This window comes from Siphateles boraxobius, unplaced genomic scaffold (assembly GCF_051911475.1).
Source record: "Siphateles boraxobius isolate OS27281-9 unplaced genomic scaffold, OSU_SipBor_1 46, whole genome shotgun sequence".
In the NCBI taxonomy this organism is placed as follows: Eukaryota; Metazoa; Chordata; class Actinopteri; order Cypriniformes; family Leuciscidae; genus Siphateles; species Siphateles boraxobius.
The window spans coordinates 5,437,501-5,465,383 of NW_027509097.1; the positions used below are offsets into that span (position 1 = coordinate 5,437,501).

Below are 27,883 nucleotides of genomic sequence, written 5' to 3' on the forward strand. Positions count from 1 at the left end.
AAGGGGAACGGTGCTGCAGCTGCACCCAGTCAACAGCCTGTCAATCAACCGGTGAGTAGAACCTTTATAACCTGAATATTTAATCATCAATAAGGGATGAGTTGTTCTGTAATAATATTCTAATCTATAAAGTAACAATGTTGTTGAAATTAAATAATAATTTCAAAATTATATGATGGGGCTTTTTTGTGATAGCTGACCGTGTATTATCCTGGTTATTATATTGCTACTTGTTAATACATAAATAAACAGTATGAAATGTTTATTTGAGGTTAAATGATTTAATTATGCGAAAAGAGAAATGGACATGAATGATTGCCTGGGACAAGTAGCCTAATTCATACAGTTTAGTGGTCATTATCCAAAATTATTCAATCACAGAATGTCACAGTTGACCAAACAGAATAAAATATTGCTAATAGCTGTGTAATAATTTAATCTGTAAAGTGTCAAAACGTTCAATGTAGCTATTTCAAATAATGACAAATGTTCTATTTTCATTAACTATTCTCATTTGTCTTTGAGGAATATAACTCAAGGTCATATTTTGTACATATTATCTTTTCTGTTTGCTCAGCATGTTTGGTGTTATCCCTGCTCTAATAAGATTAACCCATGTGCAGATTGCTACCATTAGGATAGGGTGACATTTATTAATCCAAGCTCTGGATTACACAAAATGGGTCACCCTACCCATCATTCATTCCCAGAGCTCATTTCAGGGAGCATGGGCCATGACAGACATTCAATTAGAGGGGAATATCTATTTGGATTTGTGTATTACTCATAAGAGGATTATGGGTAAAGTTTTCTCAGTCTGAGGTGGCTGCCATAGATGTTCATTTGGTGCTACTTTGACTTTGACCTTGACCTAGTCTAACCTTCCTGGCCGAACGTGTATTATAAAAAAAACTATTAAATACCTGTGTTTTAAGTACCAGTTAACTCTGTTGCAGTAAATTTGGCAAAATCCATTTGACAGAAAAATCAATGTGTCATTGGGTGTGAAGCATGAACTCACTCTTCTGATATTTTTACATCAGCACTACATCACGGAGAGTGAATACAAAGAGAAAAGACCAACAGTGACCAACAGCCATGAATCTTGAGCTGCCCAAAACAGAGATCAAATCAGCCACCCGTGTCACTGGTGGTCCCGCCACACCACGCAAAGGGCCACCCAAGTTCAAGCAGAGGCAGACTCGCCAGTTCAAGAGCAAGCCACCAAAGAAGGGGATCCAAGGGTAAGTTGCACTGTCAAAATCATGACTTTTATGATAATGGCTTTGGTTATTTCACAAGTCAGTCAAATGTTATTATACTAAAGTAATTATAATAAAAAAATTATTTTTAAAAAAAATGATAATATTGAATAATTCTGCAACATGACTATTTAAAAAAATATTTTTAAATTGTAGTCTAATTTAGTTAAATTGAATGTATCCAATTAATTGTACTTTTTTATTTTATTTTATTTTATTTTATTTTACAGTTTTGGAGATGACATCCCTGGCATGGAAGGTTTAGGCACTGGTAAGCATAATCTGCTTCACATTTTTCCTCACGTGTTTTGCCATTAGGACAGCATCACATCTATTCTAAGCCGCCCTTGTCTGATCAGACAGTGCATGTACTGTATGTCAGACAATCCTCTCATACTGAGTATCATCAATGACATTATGACATCACTATGATTAAACAGACCTGAATGCTACCTGGCCTTCAAGCTGCTTAAGTTAACCCTTTGGATGATAGATGAACTCATGTTGCTGTGTTTCTACCTACAGACATCACTGTCATCTGCCCCTGGGAGGCATTCAATCACCTGGAGCTTCACGAGTTGGCTCAGTATGGTATCATCTGAGCCCTTCACCTTCCCATCATCCTCCCTGCCATGGTCTCCAAACCACCCGTCTCCATCCTGGCCATCAGCTCCAAGTGGACCGTTCCATTTTTTACAATAGAATAAAAACACAAAAGAGCAACGTTTATAAAAATGGAAAAACTAAGAAAAAAATTCTACCACCAAAAAAAAAGACTATCCATTCCTCCGGTTTCTCTTTTTTCTTGCAGTCCGAGAACACATTCTGCTCAAACTATAGAACAGAAAAGTCTATATGATCCCGTCAGATTGCGTTCTGTTTACCTAGAAAAACTGCTGCTCCTTTTCTTTGCTCTTTTCTACTCTCATTCCGTTTTCTTCTGGAACACGAAACATACGCAAGCAAGACAGCCTCAGAGTGAGTAAAAACAAGAGACGTACCCGTGAAATGCCTGGCTTCTCATTTCACGTGCCTCGTTGCCTCTTCTGTCCACCTTCGTAGAGTTCATAAGAAAAGATCAAAGTCCTGTAGAGACGAAACACCCTGCTGACCGACACTTCAGTTAGACCAGCAAAACTTTATTTCACCCCACTCTTTCCCCATCAGTATGCTGATTTTGACATATTTGAACCGTCCCACTGTGTATTCTGTGTAAGAGACCCTCTGGAACGGTTACTTTTTTAAATATCATATTGGCTTTGTGCTTTTGCAACCCCCTCATTCAACGCATGCATACGTTGACACATATACAGGCACAACTAGATCATCTGAATTAATTTCGGGCTATAATTCTCGGTTTCAGTAAGTCTCTCAGGTGATTGTTAGGGAGCAGTGTCTTCTGTGTCCTTCATCCATGTAGTTGTTTTTCATCAGCATCATTTATCATCTTCATCATCACATCCCACTTTATCATTGTGTCCCATTTTAGTTTTACTAGTAATGTATTCAATTGTTTCCATTTGTATATTTCATTGTATATTCATTATAATTTGATCTACTCACCATATAAGGCTCCATTTAAATGTCCTGTATCTTTCATAGATTTATGATTTTCTAGCCATAATTTTCCTTAAGTTTTTAAGACATTGTGTCAAGTATGTGTTTATTTCCCTATATTTATTTTTGTTGCATGCTCTGTCTTTCACCCTTGTGTTTTATGTTCATTCATTGATTTGTTTAACCATTAGTTTTGTCACATTGTAGTTCTAATCTAATTTAATTTAACAAATTCTAATAGAAAAGGCCCATTTCCCACACAGTCAGCTCCTCGTTTATCCACAAATAAATGATATATCCAAAGTAAATTCTACACTTGTACAAGCATGAACATACAGTATGTTAATTTTCACACGGATCCTTATGTATTAAGATTGTGTGTCCTCCTGAATCCTCAAGTTCTGAGTGAAGTTCTCCTGTGTTGGTTTGGCCTGTATTTTGCAGATTTTTTAAGTTTCATAACATCAGTGACTATAAGTGAAGTTTTGTCTCTACAAGATGAGATCAAAATAAAGCTTGAAAAAAAGAGAAAAACAATATTTGCTTGTTTAATTTTCATGCTTCTGATATCAGTATGGTTGAATAATAAATAAGCACAGATGAATAAAACAGTTAAAAAAATGTTACAAAATGTTTGAATATAATCAATTAAGACTACAATTATGATTTTTTGTAATGATTTATTACACTTGTTTTTTTGTTTTTTTTTACAAATATAATGCATGAACTAAAATGTAAAGAATCCAGTTCCACTTGTTGAATAAAATACAAAAATATAAACTGATATAATATATACAGATCTATACAGACTGAAAGTACAGATACTGTGGTCAAATATTACTCCGTTACAAGTAAAAGTTGTAAAGACCGATTTTTACTTAAGTACTTTTACTTTACTTACTTGTTTTTAAAAGTATCAAAAGTAAAAAGTAAATGTCAATGCAATCATTTTATTATTGTCACATTGTTGTATGTAATACTTACAATACCTTATACCTCTGAATCTATGCCTGCCTGCCTCATATCAATATCAAATTTATTTCTAGAACACAGTTCTAATAGTGGAATTGAATGTGAGATTGTATAAATGCTCTCAATAACGTCCACAATGGTTTCGGACACCCAAATGTCTGTTCCCTTAAATAGTGCCCTATTTGATTCTTTTTTGGCTTTTAGTATGAATATGTTAGCCTTACTGTTATTTATAAGCTAGTGTGCTCCAAAACAATGAAAAAAATTGGATTTAGAAGACTAAAACTAACGCTGAAAATGAAATCAGGTTGATGTCAGAATCCAACGTCAGAATGACGTTAATCTCCAATGTTGGACAGACGTTGTATTGTGGTTGAAAAGAAAATCGGGTTGACGTCAGAAACCAGCATCAGTCGGGTTCTGACGTCAACCAAAATCATCCCCTAACTGACATTACTACTTTCTACTCAAGGACCTTGACAGAAATTTAGTGGAGTAAAAAGTACAACATTTGTCTTTCAATAGTTAAGTTTAAAAGGTTTCCAGAAAAAAGAATACTAAAGTAAAGTACATTACTTGAGTAGTGTACTTAAGTACACTTTTTGAGTATATGTACTTTGTTACTGTACACAATATATATATATATATATATATATATATATATATATATATATATATATATATATATATATATATATATATATATATATAGGCAACCACAAATAAGCATGCAAATAAAGGTTAAATTACAGTATAAATTAAAGTGAGATCTCTGGCAAAAGCTATTAAAAATATAAAAAAATAATAATACCTATTTAGAAATATATAATATATAGAATTCATTATCTTTTGGAAAAAATATATATATTGCCAACTTTTTTCTTTTCTTTTTTTTAAACGAAGATATACAGGAACATAACACTTATCTCATAGTTTCTATCCGGTGACTTTAAACATGATCCCGTCATAGCCTGGAGTCCGGACTCATATAGATGTAGCACCGGCTCTGTGAGTTTGGCATCGCTGCATAGACCCCAGCAGATCACATAAACAGCGATATTAAAATACGTCAAGTCTCATTTCAGCGACATCAAGAGAGACGGTTCACACCATCAACATGGCAGAAAACATTGTAAGTGTCAGTCTGCGTGTGTATGTTGGCAGTTTAAGTGAAGTCTGTCATCCAGTGATGAGGCAGCAGAATTGTTAGCATGATGCTAATGATCAGACTCAACCAGAATCGTCCAGAAACGCATTAAGCAATAAAACAACATTTGTATTCACCACTCATCTGACTTGTTAACTTATGATTTACCGCTAGGGCTTGTTATTTCTGCTGAGGTTGACTTTATTTGGCTTGGCACAGGTTAATGAAGACAAGATTTCACCTAACTTAAATGAATAGCGTTAACGTTAGTTGATATATTACGCTATGACCTCAGTTAAGTTAGGATTGTTTTGAACTGATGTGTTTCTTACAGTTTTATATCTAGGAAGTGATTTGACATTGAGTAACTTATCCAGGTGTTTTGAATGGCATATTATATTTTGTTTTGCTTTTGTATAAAGAGAAAGCGGTGAGACCAGGAGTGTAGCTCTGTGTCCTTATGATACTATGTAATAATAATATGTCACTCGGTTACATGTTTGGACATGAAGACATGTGGCATGTTTAGACCTCTGTACCGCTTTGAGTGTCAAATGTCAATGGTTTGCTCTCCAGCCACCTGTTTTCTCTTATTTGTACTACTGGCTTGTTTTGGGCTGATTAACAGTTGTGCTCTCGTTCCGTTTTAAACCAAGTAGTGCTCCTTGCAGAGCCAATGACATCTAGCTCCACCTCTCTGGAGGCCATGGCTTGAGTTTGACCTAGTCTGGCTCAACCTCTGTGGATCTAATGGGTGTAGGGATAGTGTTATGGGTAGGGTTAGGGTGTGGTTGGACCTTCTAGCTCCATCCATTACGCCCAGATTACATCCAGATATCCAGCTAGATGTCCAGAACTGGGCGTCATGCTCCACCCGTGGCTCTGCAGTGAGCAGCCTCTCTTTTAACTTGTAACTTGCATTATGTCTCTAATAGAGATTGATTGTCTATTGAAAGTTTGTACGTTTGCTTGTTTGTATGCCATACCTGTTGCACTAACCGTAAAATTCTCTTCCGTTATATTTGCTCATTGACAGATCATCCGTGTCCAATCTCCAGATGGAATGAAAAAAATCCCCTCAACAAAGCGTGAGACCGCTGCAGCTTTCCTTAAGAAGGTAAAGGGCATTAAAATGTTGCTCTAGATCTCTCTCTGGGCTATAATTTTCTTTCTCACATATGTAATTAAAAGATAAAAGCTGTACAATGATCTCCTTTAAACCTCTTATTGACATTACGGCTGCACTGCAATGTAGCAAATAGGGATGCTCCGATCAGGATTTTTGCAGCCGATTTCTGTCCAATACAAGTCTGAGCAGGTAAAAATTAAATAAATTCATAATTTAAACTCCTAAAAGAACAAAATGGAGTAGTTTGATGCTACTCATTAGAAGGGATTTCAAGCAAAGATGATATTCGAAGATCGCTGGGTGGGTATTATTCGATTATTATTCGAAAATCGCACCCCTCCCCCATATGCACGCACACATGCATGTACAGGTGCTGGTCAACGAATTAGAATTATTTTAAATAGTGCAATCATGTAATTCTTTGAATGCATTTTTTGTGCAGAAAGCAAATCAGGTGTTCACCGCACCTGTCCTACTCGTTAGACTAATCACAGAACTCGTTATCTGGAAAAAAATTTGCTCAGCTGAGCTTTCCAAAAGGCCCATTTAGGCTATTTAACTGTGACACTGTTGTTTTATTGAATTAGAATAATGGTGAAAGCGTTTCATTGAATTAGAATAAATGCTCAAATTTTTGTTTTCTGTGAAGAGTGTTCACTGTGCAGTATAAAGTCAGGGTTGAGTAGAATTTCTAAGTTGTAAAATCAATCATGGGTAAGCAGCGCGACCTCTCAACCGGAATAGTGGCTCAAATTCAAGCCCTTCGCCAACAAGGCTTGACCCAAACTAAAATTGCTGAGCAGCTCGGCATCAGCCAGTCTTCCGTCTGCAAAGCTCTCAAGAAAAACTGCAGCAAGCACACCAACTGTTCCGGCGTCCGAAAAACTTCTGCTCGCGACAACAAGCAGCTGAGAAAGATCGCAGTCAGCAACCGGTTCAAGTCCACTTCCGAGCTCACCGACTTGTGGAACAAGCAGACCGGCGCTGACGTCTCCAGATCAACCACTTACCGTCGTCTGCGCGAACTCGGCTTCAAATCTCGCGTTCCAGCAGTAAAACCGATGCTGAACAAGAAACAAATGGTGAAACGGCTGAAGTGGGCCAAAGAACACGGCGAGTGGACTGCTGAAGACTGGCAGAAAGTGGTCTTCAGTGACGAATCACGCTTCTGCATCTCCTTCGGTGACCAAGGTCCTCGTGTCTGGCGTCGTGGTGGCGAAACCTACAACCACGAGTGCGTGAAAAGATCCGTCAAGTTTCCCCAGAGCGTTATGGTCTGGGGATGCATGTCCGCTCAAGGTGTAGGGAAACTCTGCTTCCTCAAGAAGACTGTCAATGCTGCCGTATATCAAGATGTTCTGGAAACGTTCCTGATTCCGACTGTTGAGGAACAGTTCGGCGAAGAAGACTTCATATTTCAACAGGATCTTGCACCGGCTCATGCGGCAAAGTCGACCAAAGATTGGTTCACTAAAAAACAGCTTGAAGTTTTGGCATGGCCGGCCAACTCGCCTGACCTCAATGTCATTGAAAGCCTTTGGGCCATCGTCAAGCGGAAAATTCGCGACAGAAAGCCTACTACGCTGGACCAACTGAAGCAGAACATCGCCACTGCCTGGGAAGCTGTGAGTGCGGAAACTTGCGACAAGCTGGTCAAATCGATGCCGCGGAGACTTCAGGCAGTCATACAAGCCAAAGGGGCAGCCACAAAATACTGAGAAAGTGATGATTGTAATTATAATAAAAATTATTGCAATTCAATGAAACGCTTTCACCATTATTCTAATTCAATAAAACAACAGTGTCACAGTTAAATAGCCTAAATGGGCCTTTTGGAAAGCTCAGCTGAGCAAATTTTATTCCAGATAACGAGTTCTGTGATTAGTCTAACGAGTAGGACAGGTGCGGTGAACACCTGATTTGCTTTCTGCACAAAAAATGCATTCAAAGAATTTCATGATTGCACTATTTAAAATAATTCTAATTCGTTGACCAGCACCTGTATAGGCCACACACGAGAAAAGTGGAGTGGTCTGACGTTTAAATATAACTTAAAAACGTAAATATACATTTCATGGGTAAGATAGGATCATAAGATGCCCAATATATCAGGAGACATTTGGAGTGGGTCAGGCATGATTTTGACCACTTAATTAAATTTTGTTTTGTAGAAAGCCATTCTTTAAAGTGAATTTCGTTTAGTAAAAATTGTATCTTAGGCCCTGTTTACCAAGGTTATTATAGTTTTGCTTTTTTAAATTAGTTTTTATTTTAATATCGTTTTCAAATTTGCTTTAAATTTCAGTTTAGTTTTAGTTAGTTTTATTAATGGTTCTGTTAGTTTTAGTTTAGTTGTTATTTTGAAGACACATTTCTATTTAGTTTTTATTTTATTTAGTTTCAGTTTTAGTTTTAGTAATTATAGTTTAGCAGAGCAAACAGAACACTTCCAGTGTAGACCAAAGCGAGACGCTTAATTTCAGCAAAGTTTAATATTTGCCCAGATTACAGTTAACTCTTGAGAAGACATTTTAATAATAAAAATAAAATAATAGTTTGAGATTGAACAAAGCACCAAACAAATGGAACTTAAAAGTATACAAGAAAAAAATATGAAAAATTCAGACAAACTAATTCATATTAAAGATGAAATCTTGTTAAACGTACCTAGTTTACTTTTTTTCAGTTGTAAATGTGGCAGAGTGACCACTGGTACATAAAAAAAAAAAACCCAGCTCAATTCATCTGACTACAGCCAACACAACCTGCTGTGTGTATCTATGCAGTGTGTGAGTGTGTAGCCTATATGTTTTTCTATCCTGGTGGGGACTTAACCCTGAATACACACAGACTCATGGGGACTCGTGTCACTGTGGAGACCCACATTGAGGTAGGCTACACAAGGCTATAAATCATACAAAATTAGCTTTTTTGTAAATGTAAAAATGCAGAAAGTTGTGTGATGGGTAGGTTTAGGGGTCAGGTTAGTGTAAGAAGACAGAATAGTTTGTGCAGTATAAAAACCATTACGTCTATGAAGAGTCCCCACAAAGATAGTGCGTGTGTGTGTGTGTGTGCGTGTGTGTGTGTGTGTGTCCTGGTATTCCATACATTGCGGGTAAATGTCTCCACGTGGATATTATTAGCAGTAAATGTTTTATAAAAACAAAGATAATAACAGCACCTTTCAGCCTGTCAACCTCCATGCAAGCATGACATCTCAAACATAGTAGCCTAGAACATTAAAGGTTTTTTGTGCTTGACGAACTTGTTTTGCTGTCGCACCCGCGTCTCGCAAATGAAACGGCATTCTAAAAATTCTTCGCTCAAGTTAAAAGAAGTCCAACTTGCCTCTTATTACCTTGTGTTATTTCCCATTCCACTGCAACAGATGCATCCTTTATGAACAGCGCTTAGCACTAGCCATGTGTTCTACGTTACGGTCCTTCATTGAGCGCGTCACAGCAGGACAGCGGTTAATCGCCTCAGAAACTTCACGCGTATGAAGCGCAATATCAGCCACAGGTCAGATTTTCCGCCAAAGTAAAGAGCTTAATAACGAAAACTATTATTTATTTTTGCTAATTATTATTTTATTTCAGTTAGTTTTTCAGTAACTGTTGTTAGTTTCGTTTAGTTTTAGTTTTTCATTTATTATGAATTTTTAATTTTATTTCAGTTTACGAAAATGTTTTTTGACCAATAGTTTTAGTCTTAGTTTCAGTTTTCGTTTACGAAAATAAACTTGCTGTTTACACGAGAACGATTCTGGGTGAAAACGTAAAAATATTTTATCGGATGTGCCTTTCGTTTACACGGCGATGGCGTTTTTGGGGGCTTAAAAACGCAAAAAAGTGAAACCACCCTCCAGAGTGGAAATCTTAAAAACGATCCACCTAAAAACGTTCCCATCTAAACGGTAAAAACGCAAATCTGCTCACTGTGGCTCTCGTCGCGTACGCGTTTCATCACAGGTATGCGCCAGTAAAGGAAAAAAATAACCCCATATGACGGATTATTTCCATATGACGGACCTTCAAGTTGCCATAGCAGCTCTGATAAACGTACAAGAGTCTTTTCAGCAGTTGTACAAATTATTCTCAGATATTGGTGTTGTGTCGCAGTGCTTCACATTGCCACCTAGCCGCCTGGAGTGCATACTACATCGAATTTCACACACTTTTGCGTCACCACATGGACGCGGATTTCCCCACGATAACGCTTGTCTAAACGCAGAATAAAAAGTCATAACGCAACGCCACTTTTGAGTTTTCTCTTCAGATCGTTTCCGTGTAAACATAGCCTTAATTTCAATCAATGTTTCATCAACCAATTGGCTGGATTTAATAAATAAGAAGCGAAACATAGCAGACAATATAATAGGACACGGAGGCGCCCGCGCGTGAACTGTTCCGCGTCTCATAAATGAACCAAAACTCAGCGTATAAACGGCATGCCTCACAGACCTGAGAACGTATAGAAAGCTTGAAATGTCTACTTTAAAAAAACAAGACAATTCAAATCGATAAGAAATGGGGTAGCCTACTCTCTGCTTATAGGCTAATCCGTATGAATTGTGCATTTCTCTCTAAAGGTGCCATCACTACATGCGAAGATGGCGTCAACATCACCAACTGTATCTTTGCAGCCAGAAAACACTAGTTTATTATTAAACTATTTAAATGTATCATGCTGCATAAACATTACTTTTGCCGGTTCTTTGTGGCAAGCTTTATGCATGCGCTTGATATGCGGAATATGGAATATTACGATAACGCTCATTATGGTTTAGTATTTTCTCCCATATATATTTAAGTAATTAAATTAATATAAATATGCGATTAGACTAATGGCTTAAATGAACTACTCTTAGTCAACTAGAAAATAAACTTTAGTCGTGCACGGGCAGCCCTACTTATTTCACATATTTCCTAACCAGCGGGTCACTGCGGGCGTTCTGAGCGGCGCTGTGTGGACTGAGAGCGAAGCTACTCTTCAGAAAGGCGATCTCTCTGGAGGACAATGCTCCTCCACATGAGATTCCTTTGAAACATACACGGCAAATAGCTCATTTTTTTCATTGTTTCTCGACACGTCATAGTAATTCCACACCGGCGATGACATGACTGCCAAATCATTTAAGTGTACCACGCATCATGTACCATCTCACGTTTTGACGTAATCAAATTGTGATCGGTTTGTGAGATCGGCCAAGTTTAGTGAGTACCGATCGAGTCATAAAATGTGATTATCGGCCGATACCGATCTTCGGCCGATCGATCGGAGCATCCCTAATAGCAAATAATATTGTATAGTCAAAAGTGTGGGTTATAAATTGTAATGCAACTGAGGACATTTATAATGTTACAAAAGATTTTTATTTCCAATAAATGCTGTTCTTTTGAACTTTCTATTCATCAAAGAATCCAAGAATTTTATTATGGTTTCCACAAGAGTTTTAACCAGCACATCTGTTTTCAACATTGATGATAATAAGAAATGTTTCTTGAACACCAAATCAGCATATTAGAATGATTTCTGAAGAATCGTGTCTTTGCCATCACAAGAATAAATCAATTTTATTTTGTATTTTATGACTGTTAAATTGTATCAAAAGAATGCAGCCTTTGTGAGCATAAAATACTTTTCAAAAGCATTTTGAAATGGCAGTGTATAATATGTATTTGCTCTTAGAATGGAATGTAACTTTTATTAAAAAGCCTTTGTAGCCAGTGAAGTGCTAGTTTTTTTTCTGTAGCAAAATCATTTGAATTAATATTGAATATACTGTCAAATGTATTTGCTCACCCATCCCTATGACAGAATAGGTGTTACTATTCACCACAGATTGTATCCATTGTCATGCCTCTGCACTTATGCAACGGTTACATTCATAGCCTGTCAATAAAGAAGCTGAGAATAGCACTACAACAAATGCAGAGGATCAGATCCTGAGTCATTAAAAGTGTCAGCACAGACTCCTTCTCCTGCTGAGTGCTGGATGTTGATTTATTAATGAGGCAGCTCTGAAAAAGGAGACCTACTGTATGTCCATATGCTGCAGATGTGGGCTGCAGTCACACGCATCTCCGCTATGGTGCAAAGCTTAATGGGTGGTGTGCTTGCTGCAGAGTCAGGAATGAACCAGGGCTTGGGGCCAAAATGGCACTAAAATATGAAATGTAGGGCACCTATATCACGGTTATTATAGTTAGCTGAAACTTAGTCTCAGCCTCAGACGTCGTTCCAACGGACTGATGTTTGCTGAACGTCTAATACACACAAAATGGGAAACACTTCAGGAGTTTCGAACTCGTCATCTGATTGGTTGAATTATTTTAGGAATTCCAGAAGATGTGTGTGCCGCGTTCTTTAACGGTCCGTCTGGAAACAAAGCCGTTGTGACGCCAAACCTCTTCGTGGAAGAAGAAGCCGTCATGTTTACAACTGTGACAATAAGCGCTTATCAGGATCAACTAAACACTGTTTTCTTTTTTTAGCTATATGGAGTTTGCGGTTAGCCTGGCTCCGCCCTCCTACGTACTTCCGCTCAATTTTCATTTTCCTTCAGTACTACCAGAGAATGTCTAATAAGGGGAGAACTTCCACTCTCAGTAAACTTCCGGCTTCTGAAGTGGTTGCAGTTCCACTCTGGTTCCATATGAGGGCGCTCACAGGACGAGTGCAGAATGAATGGAGGTCAATGGAGCTATATCCCTCAAAATATAATTTTTTGTCTAGTAATTTGAATGTTGTATTTGAAAGGAGATGCAAAGAAATTACACATTGCTGGGTGTTAGATTTTTTAGAGTCACTTATTTGCTTAAAAAAGTCTTTTAAAATGTCAATGACGTCATACACATCGTACGACCAGAGATACTGCTTTACGGCAATCCTTCAGTCACTTTGTTGCTTTCGCGCTCTGCACTTTCTTTTCTCTCGAGGCATTGACAACACAGCTGACAAGAGTTTTTGTTTTGTTGTTTTAAAAGACCACGCTGAAAATACACACACACATTCTGGTCCCGCTTCAGATGCCACGATGCCATCAAGCGTGATCTCTGGTCGTAATCAGTCCTTCAATGACCAATCAGCGTTCATTATCAGATTGCTGTTGTTGAGTGGAGTTGTTGAAGTCAACAACTCAACCTGTAAGAAATCGAAAGGACATAAGTACTCGTTTATTCAACTTTCGACCTATAACCCTTGTTGAACTTGCAAAACCTACAATCAAATCTGAGATTTCTCAATGGCAATCGGGTGAAAGAGACAAATTTTGCCGTCTAGCTCCATAGACTCGCATTCATTTAGCACTCATGGGCGATGGCCCCCAGTGGAACTCTGGTGGAACTACGACCAAAATTCGGTACAATAGGACTTAATAGGGAGTGGCCAGGCTCTCCGTAGACGGGCTCTGGTACTACGTCTGGGTTTTCGGTATATATTCGTGGGTTTCTCCGGTCAATTTTTTACCGGTCCGATCAGCTAACAGAGGGAGTGGCTGAGAACGATGATGTTGAGGTTGTGCGCTAGTCGTGCGTCACGACCAAACGTTAGCGATTGGTTATGGCAGATCCAGAGTGGCTCTGGGCTGATCCAATAGTTTTAAACTTCAACAGAGTACCCGCCTTCAAGGAAGTTAACGCTTGTCAATGGAGAGCGGCCAGACTCTCTGTACAAATGAAAAGGACCAGGCTAGTTCGCAGTCCCATTGTTGGAGAAAACTCATTTATTAGATGCACAACGGTCTTCTATAGTAGGGACGTCGACTTTACATTTTCAAACATGATGCAGAACAAAACTAAATGTTATTGGTTGCTTTACATGTTGATCAGACATTGTCTTGGGCGGTCCTTGGCCAATGAAAACTGCAATAGAGTCCATACCTTCTACTGTCACTCTGAAGGTCTATGCGAGACTAGTTTAAACTAACAGAAAAAAATAAAATTGTTAAATTTTTTTTCTGCATTTTCATTTAGCTTAACATGATGTTCTAAAATAACTGAAAACTAAATTAATAAAAACCATAGACATATTAAAAAAAAAAGACAAATTAAATACATTTCATTATATTCAATTTCTAGGTCTGTCTAGTTATACATTTAGTAGAAAAGTAGTAGTAGGTGATCAATATTCAGAATGAGGGCAGTTTCAACATGTTACCCCATGGCAACCTAATGTCTTATCTAAATCTTTATTTTGATAGCTTAAATTGTCATTAGGATATAGAAATATATATGTCATAGAGGATTTTGGATGTTTTTATTTAAGGCTGTTTTGAGACGGGCAGAGGGTTTGTGTTTGCCTGATGTAGACACCTCAGGGCCCATTAAAGATTCATGTCTCTCAGCAGGAGAGCGGAGAGTGAGTCAGCAATCAATTGAGACCGTCTCACTGTTTGATTTTGGCATTAAATAGCAGAAAAGGGACACAGAGTAGTCAAGGAGTCTAGCTATGGCCTCTGAGTGAGAAGTGTCTGCTTGTTTATTTTGTGTTCTGGTGCTTGTATCAAAAGAAATGCATAGAGACAGAGCGCATTTAGGCCACGCCTACATGTTTAGATTATGAAGCCAAAAAATTATTTTGTGTGGATTAGTGTTGTCACGATACTAGAATTTCTAACTTCGATACGATACCTTGAAAAATATCGATATTCGATACCATTTACGATACCACAGAGAAAAAAACTGCCACAATATTAAGGGGGTCTTTTTTTATTTAAAGCTAAATATAACAAGTCTAGAACATGACAATGAGGTATATTTTACATGAAAAAAATGTCCTGAGTTCTATCTGTTAATATTATTTCATTGGACAAGAGCTAACATGAGCCGTTGTTTTTTTATTACCTACTGTTATCAAAGATTAAAATATACTGTTACAAATGCATTGTTCATCGGTCATAAATGCTGGTTAATACATTAACGTAAATCAAAGATTAAAATATACTGTAACAAATGCATTGTTCATCGGTCATAAATGCTGGTTAATAGCCTACATTAACGTAATTTGATGAACAGATTTAAATGCAAACGTGCGTGCATCACACGCGGAAACAATGCTCAATGGATTGGCATGAAGTCAAGTCACCTTTATTTATATATTGCTTTTAACAATACAGATTGTGTCAAAGCACTTAACAGTATCAAATTGGAGTGTGAAGCGCGTCTCCGCGCTATTCTCCGACATGCCCGCTCGCGGTGTGTAGCGCGTGCCCTGTCCACACTATTCTCCGACATGCCCGCTCGCGGTGTGTAGCGCGTGCCCTGTCCACACTATTCTCCGACATGCCCGCTCGCGGTGTGTTTTTTTACACGTTCCAGCGCTATTCTCCGGCATGCCCGCTCGCGGTGTGTTTTTTACGCGTGTCCGCGCTATTCTCCGGCATGCCCGCTCGCGGTGTTCTTTATCAATCAACCAAAGCCGGCGGCGCCGCACTCGCCATCTTCCCATTCACTTTTGCTATTTAACCAGAGCGAATGAGACGAGTGCGTCACGTGTCGTGTTTGTCAATGCGCTTTTGGCGAGAAGTGAAAGTGACCCCTCGGCTAGTATCGGTGTATCGATACTTCGGGAAATTAGTATTGGTACCGTTCCGATATTTCAGTATCGATATTTATCGAAATATCGATATTTTTGACAACACTAGTGTGGATTGACTTGTACGGATGAATTGTTCACCTCAAAACTAACAATTTGCGCTAATAAAGTAAATATGGTAAATTTTAATTTTCATGTGTACTTTAAGGACACAAAAGTGGATACAGGCATTTTAGACAGAGCGCAACGTGTCATATTACTCTGAGAACTACGCCCACTGGAGGGGAACGTAATCGGCGACAGGGATAGCTTAGTTTACAGAAATATAATATATATAAAACTGACATTTGAATATTTGACTTACCAGTGACAAAAAGTTAACTGCACACGTAGTGTATTTTTAGTGCATACTGAGTGTCAGGATCCCACAATTTACCCATTCGTTCCAGCTGATTCTTCACGTATTATTTCCTGTATCCACTTTTGTCTCCTTAACCCAGGGGTAGGCAAGTTCGGTCCTAGAGAGCCGCTGTCCTGCAGAGTTTGGCTCCAACACTAACCTCACCTGCCTATAGTCTTAGTAATCCTGAAGATATTGATTAGCTTGTTCAGGTGTGTTTGATTAGGGGTTGGACCTAAATTCTGCAGGATAGCGGCTCTCTAGGACCGAACTTGCCTACCCCTGCCTTAACCGGTCGTTTTTTGTGGTCGACATGCTTATAAAAACTTATTTCTGTTTTTTTAGCTTGTTTGCTGTACACCCTGTCACATAGCAACTTTTAGACATTGTTTTGTTTTTTGTTATAAGTCAGAAATGACAAGGAGGCAGCTTCACACGATACAAAGTAAATGGAGACTGTTGGATTGTGTCTTGTTTATATTCTGCTCCTTTTTTTTTTAACTTCATAAACGCTTTCTGTGTGAATGGTCCCTTATAAGTGATTGTAATAGGTGCTTTTAATTAAGAAATGAATGACTGCATTTGCCATGTTAGCGGCATAACATTTTTGAAAGATACTCTGGAAACTTAACAGCAAGTAAACTATATATCCATGAGTACCTACATTATTTTCCTGGTCACAGTACTTCATTCAGCGAGGATGCATTAAATTGATAAATATTTTCTGTATCTTTAATTAAAAAAAACGCAGCCTTGGTTAGCATAAAAGATTCCTTTCAAAAACCTAAACTTACTGACCCCAAGCTTTTGTATGGTCATTTTTGGTAGTATTTTATCCCGATTTTGTCTTTACCATGCAGGGAGTCTGACCACACATCATTTTCAGGTTTAGATCTAGTAGCTTATAAATTAGTTAGTAGATTTGTGCATTATGTATGTCTCTTTGTGTATTATGTATGTTTCTTTGTGTAGCCTTAATTTCTTTTGGGAATCCGTTGCATTCCTCTCATTTTGTTGCATTATCGTCTCAAATTCTTTCTCTTATGCACTCTGTTCTCATAACTTCATTAGAGTTTGAGGAATTGTATCTGCATGGCATTAGAGAGAGACTCACAGTCCTGCAGTCAAATAATCATGACTGACACCACACATTTTGGATACACCCCTTATTTAACTCATCAAAACCTTATTATCATTTTAGTAGAGACTCCAAAAGGTGGATTAGACATCCAAAATTGACCAAGAATGAGAACAACTGTGCTGCAGTTATATTAATTCCATCAGTTTCAGAAATAAAATGAAAAACTTGTTAACTTCTTGTTTCTAACATCCTTTGTTGCCTTTACAGGTTGCTGAAGAGTTTGGCTTCAGTTCAAATGGTTTTTCAATCTACATGAACCGTAACAAGACTGGAGAGATCCTGTCACAGAACAAGACTCTCAGCCTGCTGAAAATCAAGTAAGTGTGCAGTTGTGAGAGATTGGGTTTATTCTGTTGTGCACGTGTGGTCTTGTGTCTTGGCAAGGGCATAGCATTGTGCTCAAGTAAACGTGACTGAGTTGTTTTTCTTTGTCTTTTAGGCATGGCGACATGCTTTTTCTGTACCCATCCTCAGCTGGACCCTCCAGTGAGAACATGGACACAGCTCAGCCTCACACTTCTTCTTCATACCCCTCCTTCCCTTCCTCCTCCTCCTCATCATCTTCCTTATCCCGCTCACACTCTGCACCACAGATCCCAGAGGATGAGATTGACCAGTATCTGTCCAAACAGGAGGGAAAGATCTACAGAAACAGAGACCCCCAGCTGTGAGTCGGCTTTTCGTTCCATACCACCTCGAAAACAGTTTTTATCTATATTGTTCTAAATTTCTAGAGTTTTTTCATACCATACTTTGGAGCTATTGCAATACACAGCTTATTGAATATTGAATTGCAATATGAGGACTACAGAGTACTCAAGACATATTTGTATGGCATTCTTTGTCATTGTTTCTCAGGTGCCGGCATGGTCTCATGGGGAAATGTGTGCACTGCGTACCTTTAGAGGTATAAACTTGTGATCCTCCCTTGGAACAACAGAGTACTGATTGGAAAATGAGTCTAACCCAGTGGTTCTCAACCAGGGGCCCTTGGGAAACTTCCAGGGGGCCCCAAGATGCTTTAAAATAAGCTAATACAAATCAAGATGAAAGCTCACATATTATTTCTTATTTCAATTGTTCCTTTACAACTATAATTTTTATATGAGAACCAGGGTCCCCACAGTCTAGAAAGACCTGGAAAGGTCATGGAAAATAATAAAATCTTATAATAAAAGGGGGAATTTCACTTTTGCATTTTTTTTCCTCTAAAAATATTTTGAGTAGAAATTGCTGAGATTACTGAGATCTCAATTACAAGCAAGTGGAAAATTCATATATATATATATATATATAATTTTAATGTAATCATTGCAATTATTTTAATATTGACACTCTTAGTTTCTGTATTTAAAAAGTTTGAAAACAAGCAGCTTTGTCATTACAGCAAAAGTACCTTAAATAAATATCTTGGTCTACATAGAGTATTGTCTTTAATAATGAGGGGTCTTGAATTCAAAACGGTTGAGGACCACTGGTCTAACCTAGATGTGCATAACCGCGAGAGAACTGATTACAATACTGCAGTTAAGACTGATCCCATGGCACAGATGTACATTTGCTATTTCATCTTCCATTTTCTGTTTTAATAGCCTTTTGATGAAGACTATCTGAACCACCTCGACCCACCGGTCAAGCACATGTCCTTCCACGCCTACATCCGGAAACTCACGGGCGGAGCAGACAAGTTAGTGCTTCTGGGAACTCTCCACTCTTACCTGAATAAGACTGTGGAAATAAAGTGACTTAATGACGTTTTCCTGTCTCTCAGGGGAAAGTTTGTGGCACTTGAGAATATCAGCTGTAAGATTAAATCTGGCTGTGAGGGTCACCCGCCATGGCCAGAGGGCATCTGTACCAAGTGCCAACCCAGCGCCATCACTCTCAACAGACAGGTACCAAGCTACTCTCAGTCTGTATCACAAACACCCTTAATTTCATCTAACTCTAACATTACATACAAACAAACTGTTCACTAATCACCCTCTGCTTCTCTGTTTCATGCCTGGTTGGGTAAATCAGTGTCATGTGTTGAAACTGTAAAAATTCTTGTTGCAGAAATATCGACATGTGGACAACATCATGTTTGAAAACCACACCATTGCTGACCGTTTCCTTGACTTTTGGAGGAAGACGGGCAACCAGCGGATGGGGTACCTGTACGGACGCTACACTGAGCACAAAGACATCCCTCTCGGCCTTCGAGCAGAGGTTGCTGCCATTTATGAACCTCCTCAGGTGAGAGACTCAGACTTGACACAGAATCAGTGGCCCATCATCCTTTACTGCAAATACAACAATAGCACTAAGTATGTTTTCATAATTTTGGTGACTGATTCTCTATGCCAGGGTTCCTCAAATCCTGTCCTGGAGCGCCACTGTCCTGCAGAGTTTAGCTTAAACCGTTAACAAACTCACTTACCTGCTATTTTCCGGTAACTCTGAAGATCTTAACTAGCTTGTTCAGGTGTGTTTAATTAGGGTTGGACTTAACTCTGCTGGACAGTGGCCCTCCAGGACTGGATTTGAGGAACCCTGCTTTAAGCTCTTCTGCACTAGTACCAGATAAACACAAGAGGGCAATAAAAGACTAACATTTATAGTTAGGCTCCCATTCTCAGACAAAATATATTTCTGGAACTTCTGCTGAAATGACGACATAAGCACATTTTCAAACTTTATTTATGGAAATGGAGTCCTAATATATTAAAATAATTACATTATAACAATTATAATTGATTTAAATAATTAAGTTCCATAATTTCGGATGTTTCAATAACTGAATGTTCTTTAGGTTTTACAATTTTAGACCAATTAATTTATGGGATTTTTCTTGGAATTTGTGATTACATTTCTACCCAATCAAATTTTAGAACTTGACAAAAATGTATATGCATTATAAAAATGCCCATGATGCCAAGAGGTGGCCGGAGCAGCTGCTGCAGCAGAGGAGCATTTTTTTTTTTTTTTGGCATTTATTTTTTAATTCCAAAAAATTCAAGAAATCACACTTTTAAAATTCCCTCATATATCCAGGTTTTCCAAACCTGTTTATTTCCTGTTTTTTTTAAAATATCAATGACATTTGTTGAATTAATTAAATAAATAAATAAAAATTAATTCACCATGTCAGCCATTTCATCCAAATTGCCACTTGATGATTATTAAAGTTATGCAGTATTGCACTTAATTTCTGTAGTTCATTAAACATGCATGTATGGAACTTTTTGATTTAAAAAGGTCAAGTATCATTTTGCTGCTTCATGTTCTCTTCCTTTGCCCCCGTGTGGTATGACTCAGATTGGAACCCAGAATAGCTTGGAATTGATTGAAGATCCCAAGGCAGATGCAGTTGAGGAGATGGCTGCAAAACTGGGCCTACGGAAGGTGAGAGACCTTTTCCATGCCTCTTAAAAATTGGGTAAATAGTAGTTTATCAAAGAAATAACATTTTACCCAAATTATTAAAGACATCGGGATATAAAATGGTTTGCTTGAGGGAGAGGAGAGAGAAAGGGTGCTTGAATGACAAAAGCACAACATATCACAGGTGGCTCCCATCAGGTCCAATAAGCTAAATTACACCAATCTGCTGGTGGCAATATGCAAAACACATTCAATAACAAAGACTACCACCCAAATAAAGGGAAGTGTTTTTTTAGTAACAGACATACTATTGTAGATTTATTAACAGTTTTGCGGCAATTCATATTTTGTAAGAACCTCTAGTAAATTACATGTTGTTTAGTTTTAGGTGTCTATTCAGGATCTTGGGAGAATCGAGATCTCTATTTGAAACGCATACATTTGTGATTCTCAATTTATCCAGAAATCGTGCATCTCTTTTATATATATATATATATATATATATATATATAGGTGGAAGGCTGGATGATTTTAGTAAAGATCTGCCATAGTCTAGTCATTCATCCCATTAGTCTCTTATAGGATTCTTAGAGTTCCTCTCTCTCCACACGTCTATGACTTCCATATGATTCTTTCAAATTACTTGATGATGGATGATAGAAGTGTCCCTTGTTTGTGCCTGAGCATGTGGAACAGCTTCCAAATGTAGTTTTGGCACAGAAACTGTAAAGCTGTTTTTGATTATTAATATCAGCTATTTTTTTCAGGTGGGGTGGATTTTCACAGATCTGCTGTCAGAGGACACCAGGATAGGCACCGTTCGCTACACCAGAAACAAGGTGAGTTGACAAATGAAAGATGAGACTAACTACATGGTGTGTTCTAATATCATTATTGACCAATGCATATGTTTCACCTGTTCAGGATTCATACTTCCTTAGTGCAGAGGAATGCATCACAGCTGGACACTTCCAAAACCAACAATCCAATGCGTGTCGGCTTTCTCCAGATGGCCATTTTGGATCCAAGTTTGTCACAGTGGTGGCAACAGGTACGCAGCGTCCTCCTTTACACCAGATTTACTGCTAATGTTCTTGTATCCAGTCAGGTGATAAATTAAGGCACATCCCTGTTTGGTATTTGCTTCAAGGCTGATAAATCACTGTCTGTGTCAGTGTATGCCGTTTTGTTTTAGCACGGACCGTTTTATTGGTACCTGTGAAAAATAAAGGTTTAGTAATATTTGTGTGTTGGCAGGTGGTCCCGATAACCAGGTGCACTTTGAGGGGTATCAGGTGTCCAATCAGTGCATGGCTCTGGTGAGGGATGAGTGTCTACTTCCCTGCAGAGATGCTCCTGAACTGGGCTATGCCAAAGAGTCCAGCACGGAACAGTACGTCCCTGATGTCTTCTATAAGGTACTGGACTAAAACACTCCTCACACATCATGTTATGAAACATAGATGCTAAATGCATACAGTCATGATGCATGTACATACAATACACTATGTTCAAAAGTTTGGGTCGGAAAGAATTTTTTTTAAAACATTTTTTTTGAAAGAAGCGTCAACAAGGATGCGTTTATTTGATCAAAAATACAGTAAAAACTTGTTACTTATTATTTCAGTTTAAAATAACTTATCTATTTATATATATTTTAAAGCTTAATTTCATTCTGTCATGGCAAAGCTGACTTTTCAGCATCATTACTCCAGTCTTTAGTCACATGGTCCTTGAAAAATCATTTTAATACGCTGATTTGGTGCTCAAGAAACAAAGTTTTGCTGCCTAATATTTTTGTTGAAACCATTATACTTTTCCCCCCAGTATTCTTTAATGAGTAGAAAGTTTGAAAGAGCAAAAAGTTTTGCAGGTTTTAACTGATGACAATCTGAGCTTTCCTTTTACCTGAGCGTGTCACATTTATTAAAAAAAGAATGAAAGTTAATTTCTATTGCTTTGGGCATAAGCCATCTTATCAGCATCCCTTCTGCCAAAGGAATGAAGGGGATTAGTTGTCAGTGATGCATAAAAAGGTTAACATTTTCTGATCTTTTTCTTCACCTTCAGGATACAGACAAATTCGGCAATGACATCACGCATTTAGCCCGACCACTGCCAGTGGAGTACTTGATCATTGACGTGAGTAGTTGTCATGTTGTTACAACCACATACTTTTGCACTGATCATACTCTAGACCTTCAACCTAAACATGCCCGTCAAAAAGCCAATGGTGTAGGGGAGTAGGTTTATGCAATCGTTGTCCTTGATACAAAGACTCAAGTGAATAGTGAATAAGTGAAGGTGAATAGCCTGTCTTTAAAGGGATACTTCACCGATTAGCATTAAGCTTTGTATCAGTAGAAACCCGGTAGTATTTTCGAATGACTGTGCTTCCCTTCCACATGTCCCCCTGAGACGAGAGATTTCTGTATTGTGTGTCTGGAAAAAACCTCAGGTGACGCAAAAATCGTCGTCGGAAGCTTTTTTTGGCCAGAGGCTAGAGACTACAGGCAGTAGTAGGAGCTAGTTCTGCATCTTATCAATCCTCCCATTGGGGGTGGTATCTCCCGTACATTCTGTGAGTGAGATACCACCCCATAGGGCATCGGTTCCCAAAAGGGGGGTCGCGGCCCACAAGGGGGCCTCAGCGAGCTCTGTGGGGGGTCGCGTCATATTTTGAAAAGTTTGGAGCAATGAGCATTAAATAAAAGTCCTTAACTTTTTCCTGTTCAAAATTTATATAATGAGCGAGTTCATCATGAATCCATCAATCCGTGTTTTTGTCTTATCCTGAACCACTATGGTACACCTATAATAAGTGTTTACATTGGGACTATTTTACACTGGTTCGGATCGCTGCCGCTGCGGAGTAGCCCAGTACCTGCGTGACTCGTCATAGACGTACACAGTGAGAAGTAGTTCCGGCTACAATGTTCTTCCGAAAGACGCATTATTCTGTTAATAAACCCAAGTTTACTATCGCTCGCTAAAGCGCCAAAAACGTAAAAAATAAAGCCTCACATTGATAAAGCCTCACAAATAACTTGCTAGTATTGAGGCCCCAGACAGCAGTCATTTAGTAATAGCCTATATTCTTTCTTTTTTTACCTACACAACAGTGGGAATATTTTTGGTTTTGCATTTCAAATAGGGCCAATATATAGGCTTCTCCTAGGCTTACGTTTTTAAATTACAAAGGGCCTGCTGATGTTTTTGTTATTGTATTTTCAATATTATAGGCTATTATTTGTGCATAAACAAATTTGGTTATAGTAAACATACCGTTTGCTTGAAAACAACATATTTTGTCATCCTTGCTGCAAGCTTACAATATCGATAATATCATTAAATGGGAAGGGAGGCCCTAAAATATTTTATTGGGTAAAAGGGGGTCTCAGACAAAAAAGGTTGGGAACCACTGCCATAGGGGGTGCCAGAGCTGATCCGGCTCTTTTCCAGCCCGAGCAGCTGCTGCAGCAGAGGAGCAGATCTGTGTCTAGTCCTCGCAATTTCAGCGATGCCATTTTCTTCTGGAAGAAATCACTGAATCTGCTGAGGAAGCGGCACTGCCAGCATGTGTAACCAGTAGCACCCTAGCTTTGATCCACACATGAATATATCTATCTATCAATCAGTTTCGAGTCAACTAGTAGCCTAGTTGTATCATTTCTTCCGATACTGCTCTCTGTAACCAGTAGGTGTGTCTTGGGAGTGGCCTCATAGGGCAGCGAAGCTAGTGCATTCTGGGAGTTGTTGTCTTTCATCCACAATAGCCAAAAACACATTTTCTGGCTTTTCTCAGTCTAGAAGGCACCAACTTCTAAAATAATTTCACATTTATACTACACCAATTTAAATACAAATTCATCTTTCCAGTGGAGCAACATCCCTTTAAGACCCAACATAGAGCCATGTGCCAATGGTACATGGCATCAAACTGGCTGTAAACAAATTACCAATTCCTTATTGACCCCCTATACTTTCCTTCATTTAATGCAATGAAAATAAATGAATGCTATCATAGTCTTTTGTTTTGCATTACTTTTTTTTTTCAGATCACCACCACTTTCCCAAAAGACCCGGTGTTCACCTTCTCCTCCACTTTTCGCTTCCCGATTGAAAACAGAGACGCTTTGGGAGAGACTCAGGTACACATTGAGGGCCGGGTTTACTAAATGGCGAATTTGCGTGAGTAAAATCTCATAAAAGCACAGATGGCAGTGGAAAATTCTGTGCGTGCCGTGATCTACTGACGATATGTGTAAAGAACACAGATGTAGCCGGATCATTTCCATAATGACCAACGCTGATCTCAAATCAGCATCTGGTTTAAGACATGTTTTTTTTTGGAAGTGAAATAATAGCGCAAACACCAGTAAATTGACTATTACAGTCCTTAGTACATCGCGTTGTGTGATTCATTTAAATAATCTCCTCCCATAAATTGTGTGTTTGAAAGGGAAACTCCAACAAATGCATATGCAAAGGTCAGCTGCAAAAATATCTGTGTCCATGCCTTTTCAGTGCTAATTCTTCACTGTGTGTCTTCAGTAAATCCTGACAGTAGTTTTTTTTTAATGGCAAAAGAGGGTTTGCGCTGGTGCGAGCTGTCAATAACTCTGACCCTTAGGGGTTGACCTCTCTTTTTTAGTCTTGGAAGGATATTTTAGGTTTGTATCATATCTGGAGATATCTATCAGCTTCTGTTGGTGAAGATGAATAACCCTTGCATTGCACATGAAACTACTTTTTAATTTTATTTTAAAATGTTACTTTTTAACATTTTTGACTGTGGTCAAAGTAGAGTCCTACCTCTACAGGGAAGTATAGTCCTTTGTTAAATATTCACTTAAAAAATGTGTGTGTGCAGGACTTCCACAGTTTAGCGACGTATCTTTCCCAGTGTTCTTCCTCCTCCTCCTTCCTGGGCATCGTCTCAGATTTCCACCTACTCCTCTTTCTTGTCACCAATGAGGTCATGCCCTTAGAGGTAAGTTTTTCATTGTATTTATCTATATACACACACAACATACTCTCCTACTTAACCCTGTAAGTCCTTCCCTTTTTTTTGGTTCTTCAGGTTATCATGCTTAGGTTTTATTTATTATCGTGTAGGCACAACTGATACTTGTTGTTTGTTGTACTATACTACTACTACACTTGTTTTTGTCAAGTGTGAACTTTTGTTTATTTATTTTACCTGACAAACTCATCCCCTTTCTCCTTATATCTGCAGGACAGCATCGGACTTCTGCTGGATGCAGTGAAGACATCCAATGAGGAATTGGCTCAGACCTGGAAGAAATCAGAGCAATGGGCCACAATCGATCAGCTCTGCAGTGAGTAGTCATGCACAGTTATTTTTTTATTTAGTGAGCATCTCCATTTTGATATTATGATGTTCTTTTTTTAATTCTTTATCCCAGACACAGTTGGAGGGCAGCCATCGGGGTCTATGGATTACGCCATGGGTGGCCAAACTCTCCCACAGTCCTCTTCAGCTGTGTGGTCCTGCCTCCACTGCACCTTCATGAACCAACCTGGCACTGAGCACTGCGAGATGTGCAGTTTGCCTCGCAGCTAAAACCACAAGAATTCAGGCTGAACCGTACATCCCACCGGGAACAGCAGTGAGAATGGGCGTGCTTCCCTGTATTCCTGCCGTTTTAGTATGCCTAATCTTTAACTCCTCCCCTCCCTCACTGACTGTGTCGGATCTAAACGCCTATGCCAGCTGCGTGCTTGAATATGCGCCCAATCCAACGCTGTGAGCTGCATCACTTGGATGATGAATGATGGCTGAAGATTATGGGTTGTACCCATGTAGCACTCTCTGTGTGAGCCCAGTGCATTCTGGGACTTTTATTTTGACAATGCACTTGGGCGAAGCTCCTTTCACCCTACTCATCTCTCTTTGCGGTCCAATATAATCTTTCAGCGCCATTGTTGAAACATGATCAATTTCTCTGTTATTAAACGTCTTTCCCCAACTCTCACTGAGAATGTTGTGTAAATAAAAAACAGAGAAGGAAAATGCTGTTATTTAATTTCAAAATATTTTATATGTTGAGAGAAATTACTTTTTCAAGCCCATTTTGAGGTGAATGTGCAGCTGAAAGATCTTTCACGTCACCACGGTTTCTTAGATCTTCAACCATAGTGTTGTAAGTTCAGAACACTTTATTCACCCAACATGCATGCTTTCACATAATCCTTCACTTTGTTTTGATGGATGACGATTTTCCTTGAGCATCAGTTCTAAACGCTTTATTAGATTGGAGTTTGAATGGTTGATTTGGCTGCAGACCCAGAGTGCGGTTCCTTTTCCTTAAGATTGTAATTGACCATTGACTTCTGAAGGCTCAAGAATCTATGCTTTGATTGGTTTACGTTTGCGTCGTAAAAACTGTAGCCACTCAACTTTGGCGCTGGTACCCTTTTCTGCACCATTTCACTGTCATCACCCTTTCATTTTCAATTTCCCCTTCCATCCCCTTGACGCTTGTCCAGATTTAAATTATGCTGATTTTATTCCCACCGTTCAGCCCTCGAGGACCCTGTATCATTGCCCCTTCAAAGGGATATGTCAGGGCCATCTCTGAACACGCTCACCCACCTGTCGGCTCCACATCTGATGGAAATAGAGAGATTGATTGATGGGGAAGGAACAGAGCTACAAATATAAAAGCAAAAGTCTAAACTTGGTCCACTTGATTGACATCTTTGCCCTTGGACTTCACGTTTTTGTAAACCAGCCTCGTAGATCTTTTAGATTGGTCTGTGTAATCTGGACAGATTTTACTGGCTAGACACAGGGTTATACTGTCTTTTGACAGACTTTTTTTCCATTTGGACATGATTCCTTAATGTTTTAGAAAGCAGCCCAAAGACATGATCTCTTAAATATGCATTCAGGAGAATTTCAGCATTCAGGAGAATTTCAGCTTTCTGAAATGATCTAGATGTTTACATTGCGTTATATTTTGTAGAGTTTCTTTAAATTTCTTGATTCCCAAACTCACCCATAATTTCCGACACTTTAAAATTCAGTTTATTGGTTCACTTAAATAGGCACACATTAATCTATGTCCACAGGAAAAAGTCTATTTTTGATTTAAAAATTGGAGGTTTGAGGTTGTACAGTCTTTCCTCTGACTGTGAAAGCTGTACTTACATTGTCACAAAACACAGGTGCCCTGAGTTGTATGCTTTCAATTGGTTTTGGGTTTTTAAATTAGAGAATAGTTCAACAATAAAACGGATTACTTTGGATGCTGTGGTCTTGTCTTTTTTTGCTTGATTTTTATCTCATTTAATTTGTTTGTTCTTACAATACTCATGCATTCGTTTTATTCAACAACAAATT

General features: G+C 38.6%; 2 protein-coding genes across 2 annotated transcripts in view; both read left to right on the forward strand.

Moving 5' to 3' along the window:
* The window catches only part of pde6gb (phosphodiesterase 6G, cGMP-specific, rod, gamma, paralog b), a 3,433-nt gene extending 77 nt beyond the window's left edge, over positions 1–3,356 (forward strand). Inside the window, exons 1-4 of the mRNA XM_077200442.1 lie at positions 1–51; positions 1,044–1,244; positions 1,493–1,533; positions 1,788–3,356. The exon at positions 1–51 is cut by the window's left edge and continues 77 nt beyond it. Of these exons, the coding sequence (XP_077056557.1) occupies positions 1,099–1,244; positions 1,493–1,533; positions 1,788–1,864 (264 nt within the window). The 5' untranslated portion in view covers positions 1–51; positions 1,044–1,098 and the 3' untranslated portion in view covers positions 1,865–3,356. The remainder of the gene's footprint in view (positions 52–1,043; positions 1,245–1,492; positions 1,534–1,787) is intronic.
* A 1,366-nt stretch (positions 3,357–4,722) lies between these two features.
* nploc4 (NPL4 homolog, ubiquitin recognition factor) lies at positions 4,723–27,789 on the forward strand. Its single transcript, XM_077200402.1, has 17 exons — positions 4,723–4,923; positions 5,975–6,055; positions 17,356–17,465; positions 17,588–17,815; positions 18,007–18,055; positions 18,741–18,835; positions 18,920–19,043; positions 19,207–19,386; positions 20,449–20,535; positions 21,282–21,353; positions 21,439–21,565; positions 21,772–21,932; positions 22,585–22,656; positions 24,573–24,665; positions 25,388–25,507; positions 25,754–25,856; positions 25,944–27,789. The coding sequence occupies exons 1-17, from the start codon at positions 4,909–4,911 to the stop codon at positions 26,099–26,101; spliced, it is 1,875 nt and encodes a 624-aa protein (XP_077056517.1). The 5' UTR covers positions 4,723–4,908; the 3' UTR covers positions 26,102–27,789.
* Positions 27,790–27,883: the final 94 nt, after the last annotated feature.

Bases quoted from the DNA above. Each gene is read 5' to 3' on its own strand.
- nploc4 (XM_077200402.1), top strand. The intron at 17,816-18,006 runs GTGAGTCGGCTT...ATTGTTTCTCAG, and splicing joins AGAAACAGAGACCCCCAGCT to GTGCCGGCATGGTCTCATGG. The intron at 25,508-25,753 runs GTAAGTTTTTCA...TTATATCTGCAG, and splicing joins ATGAGGTCATGCCCTTAGAG to GACAGCATCGGACTTCTGCT.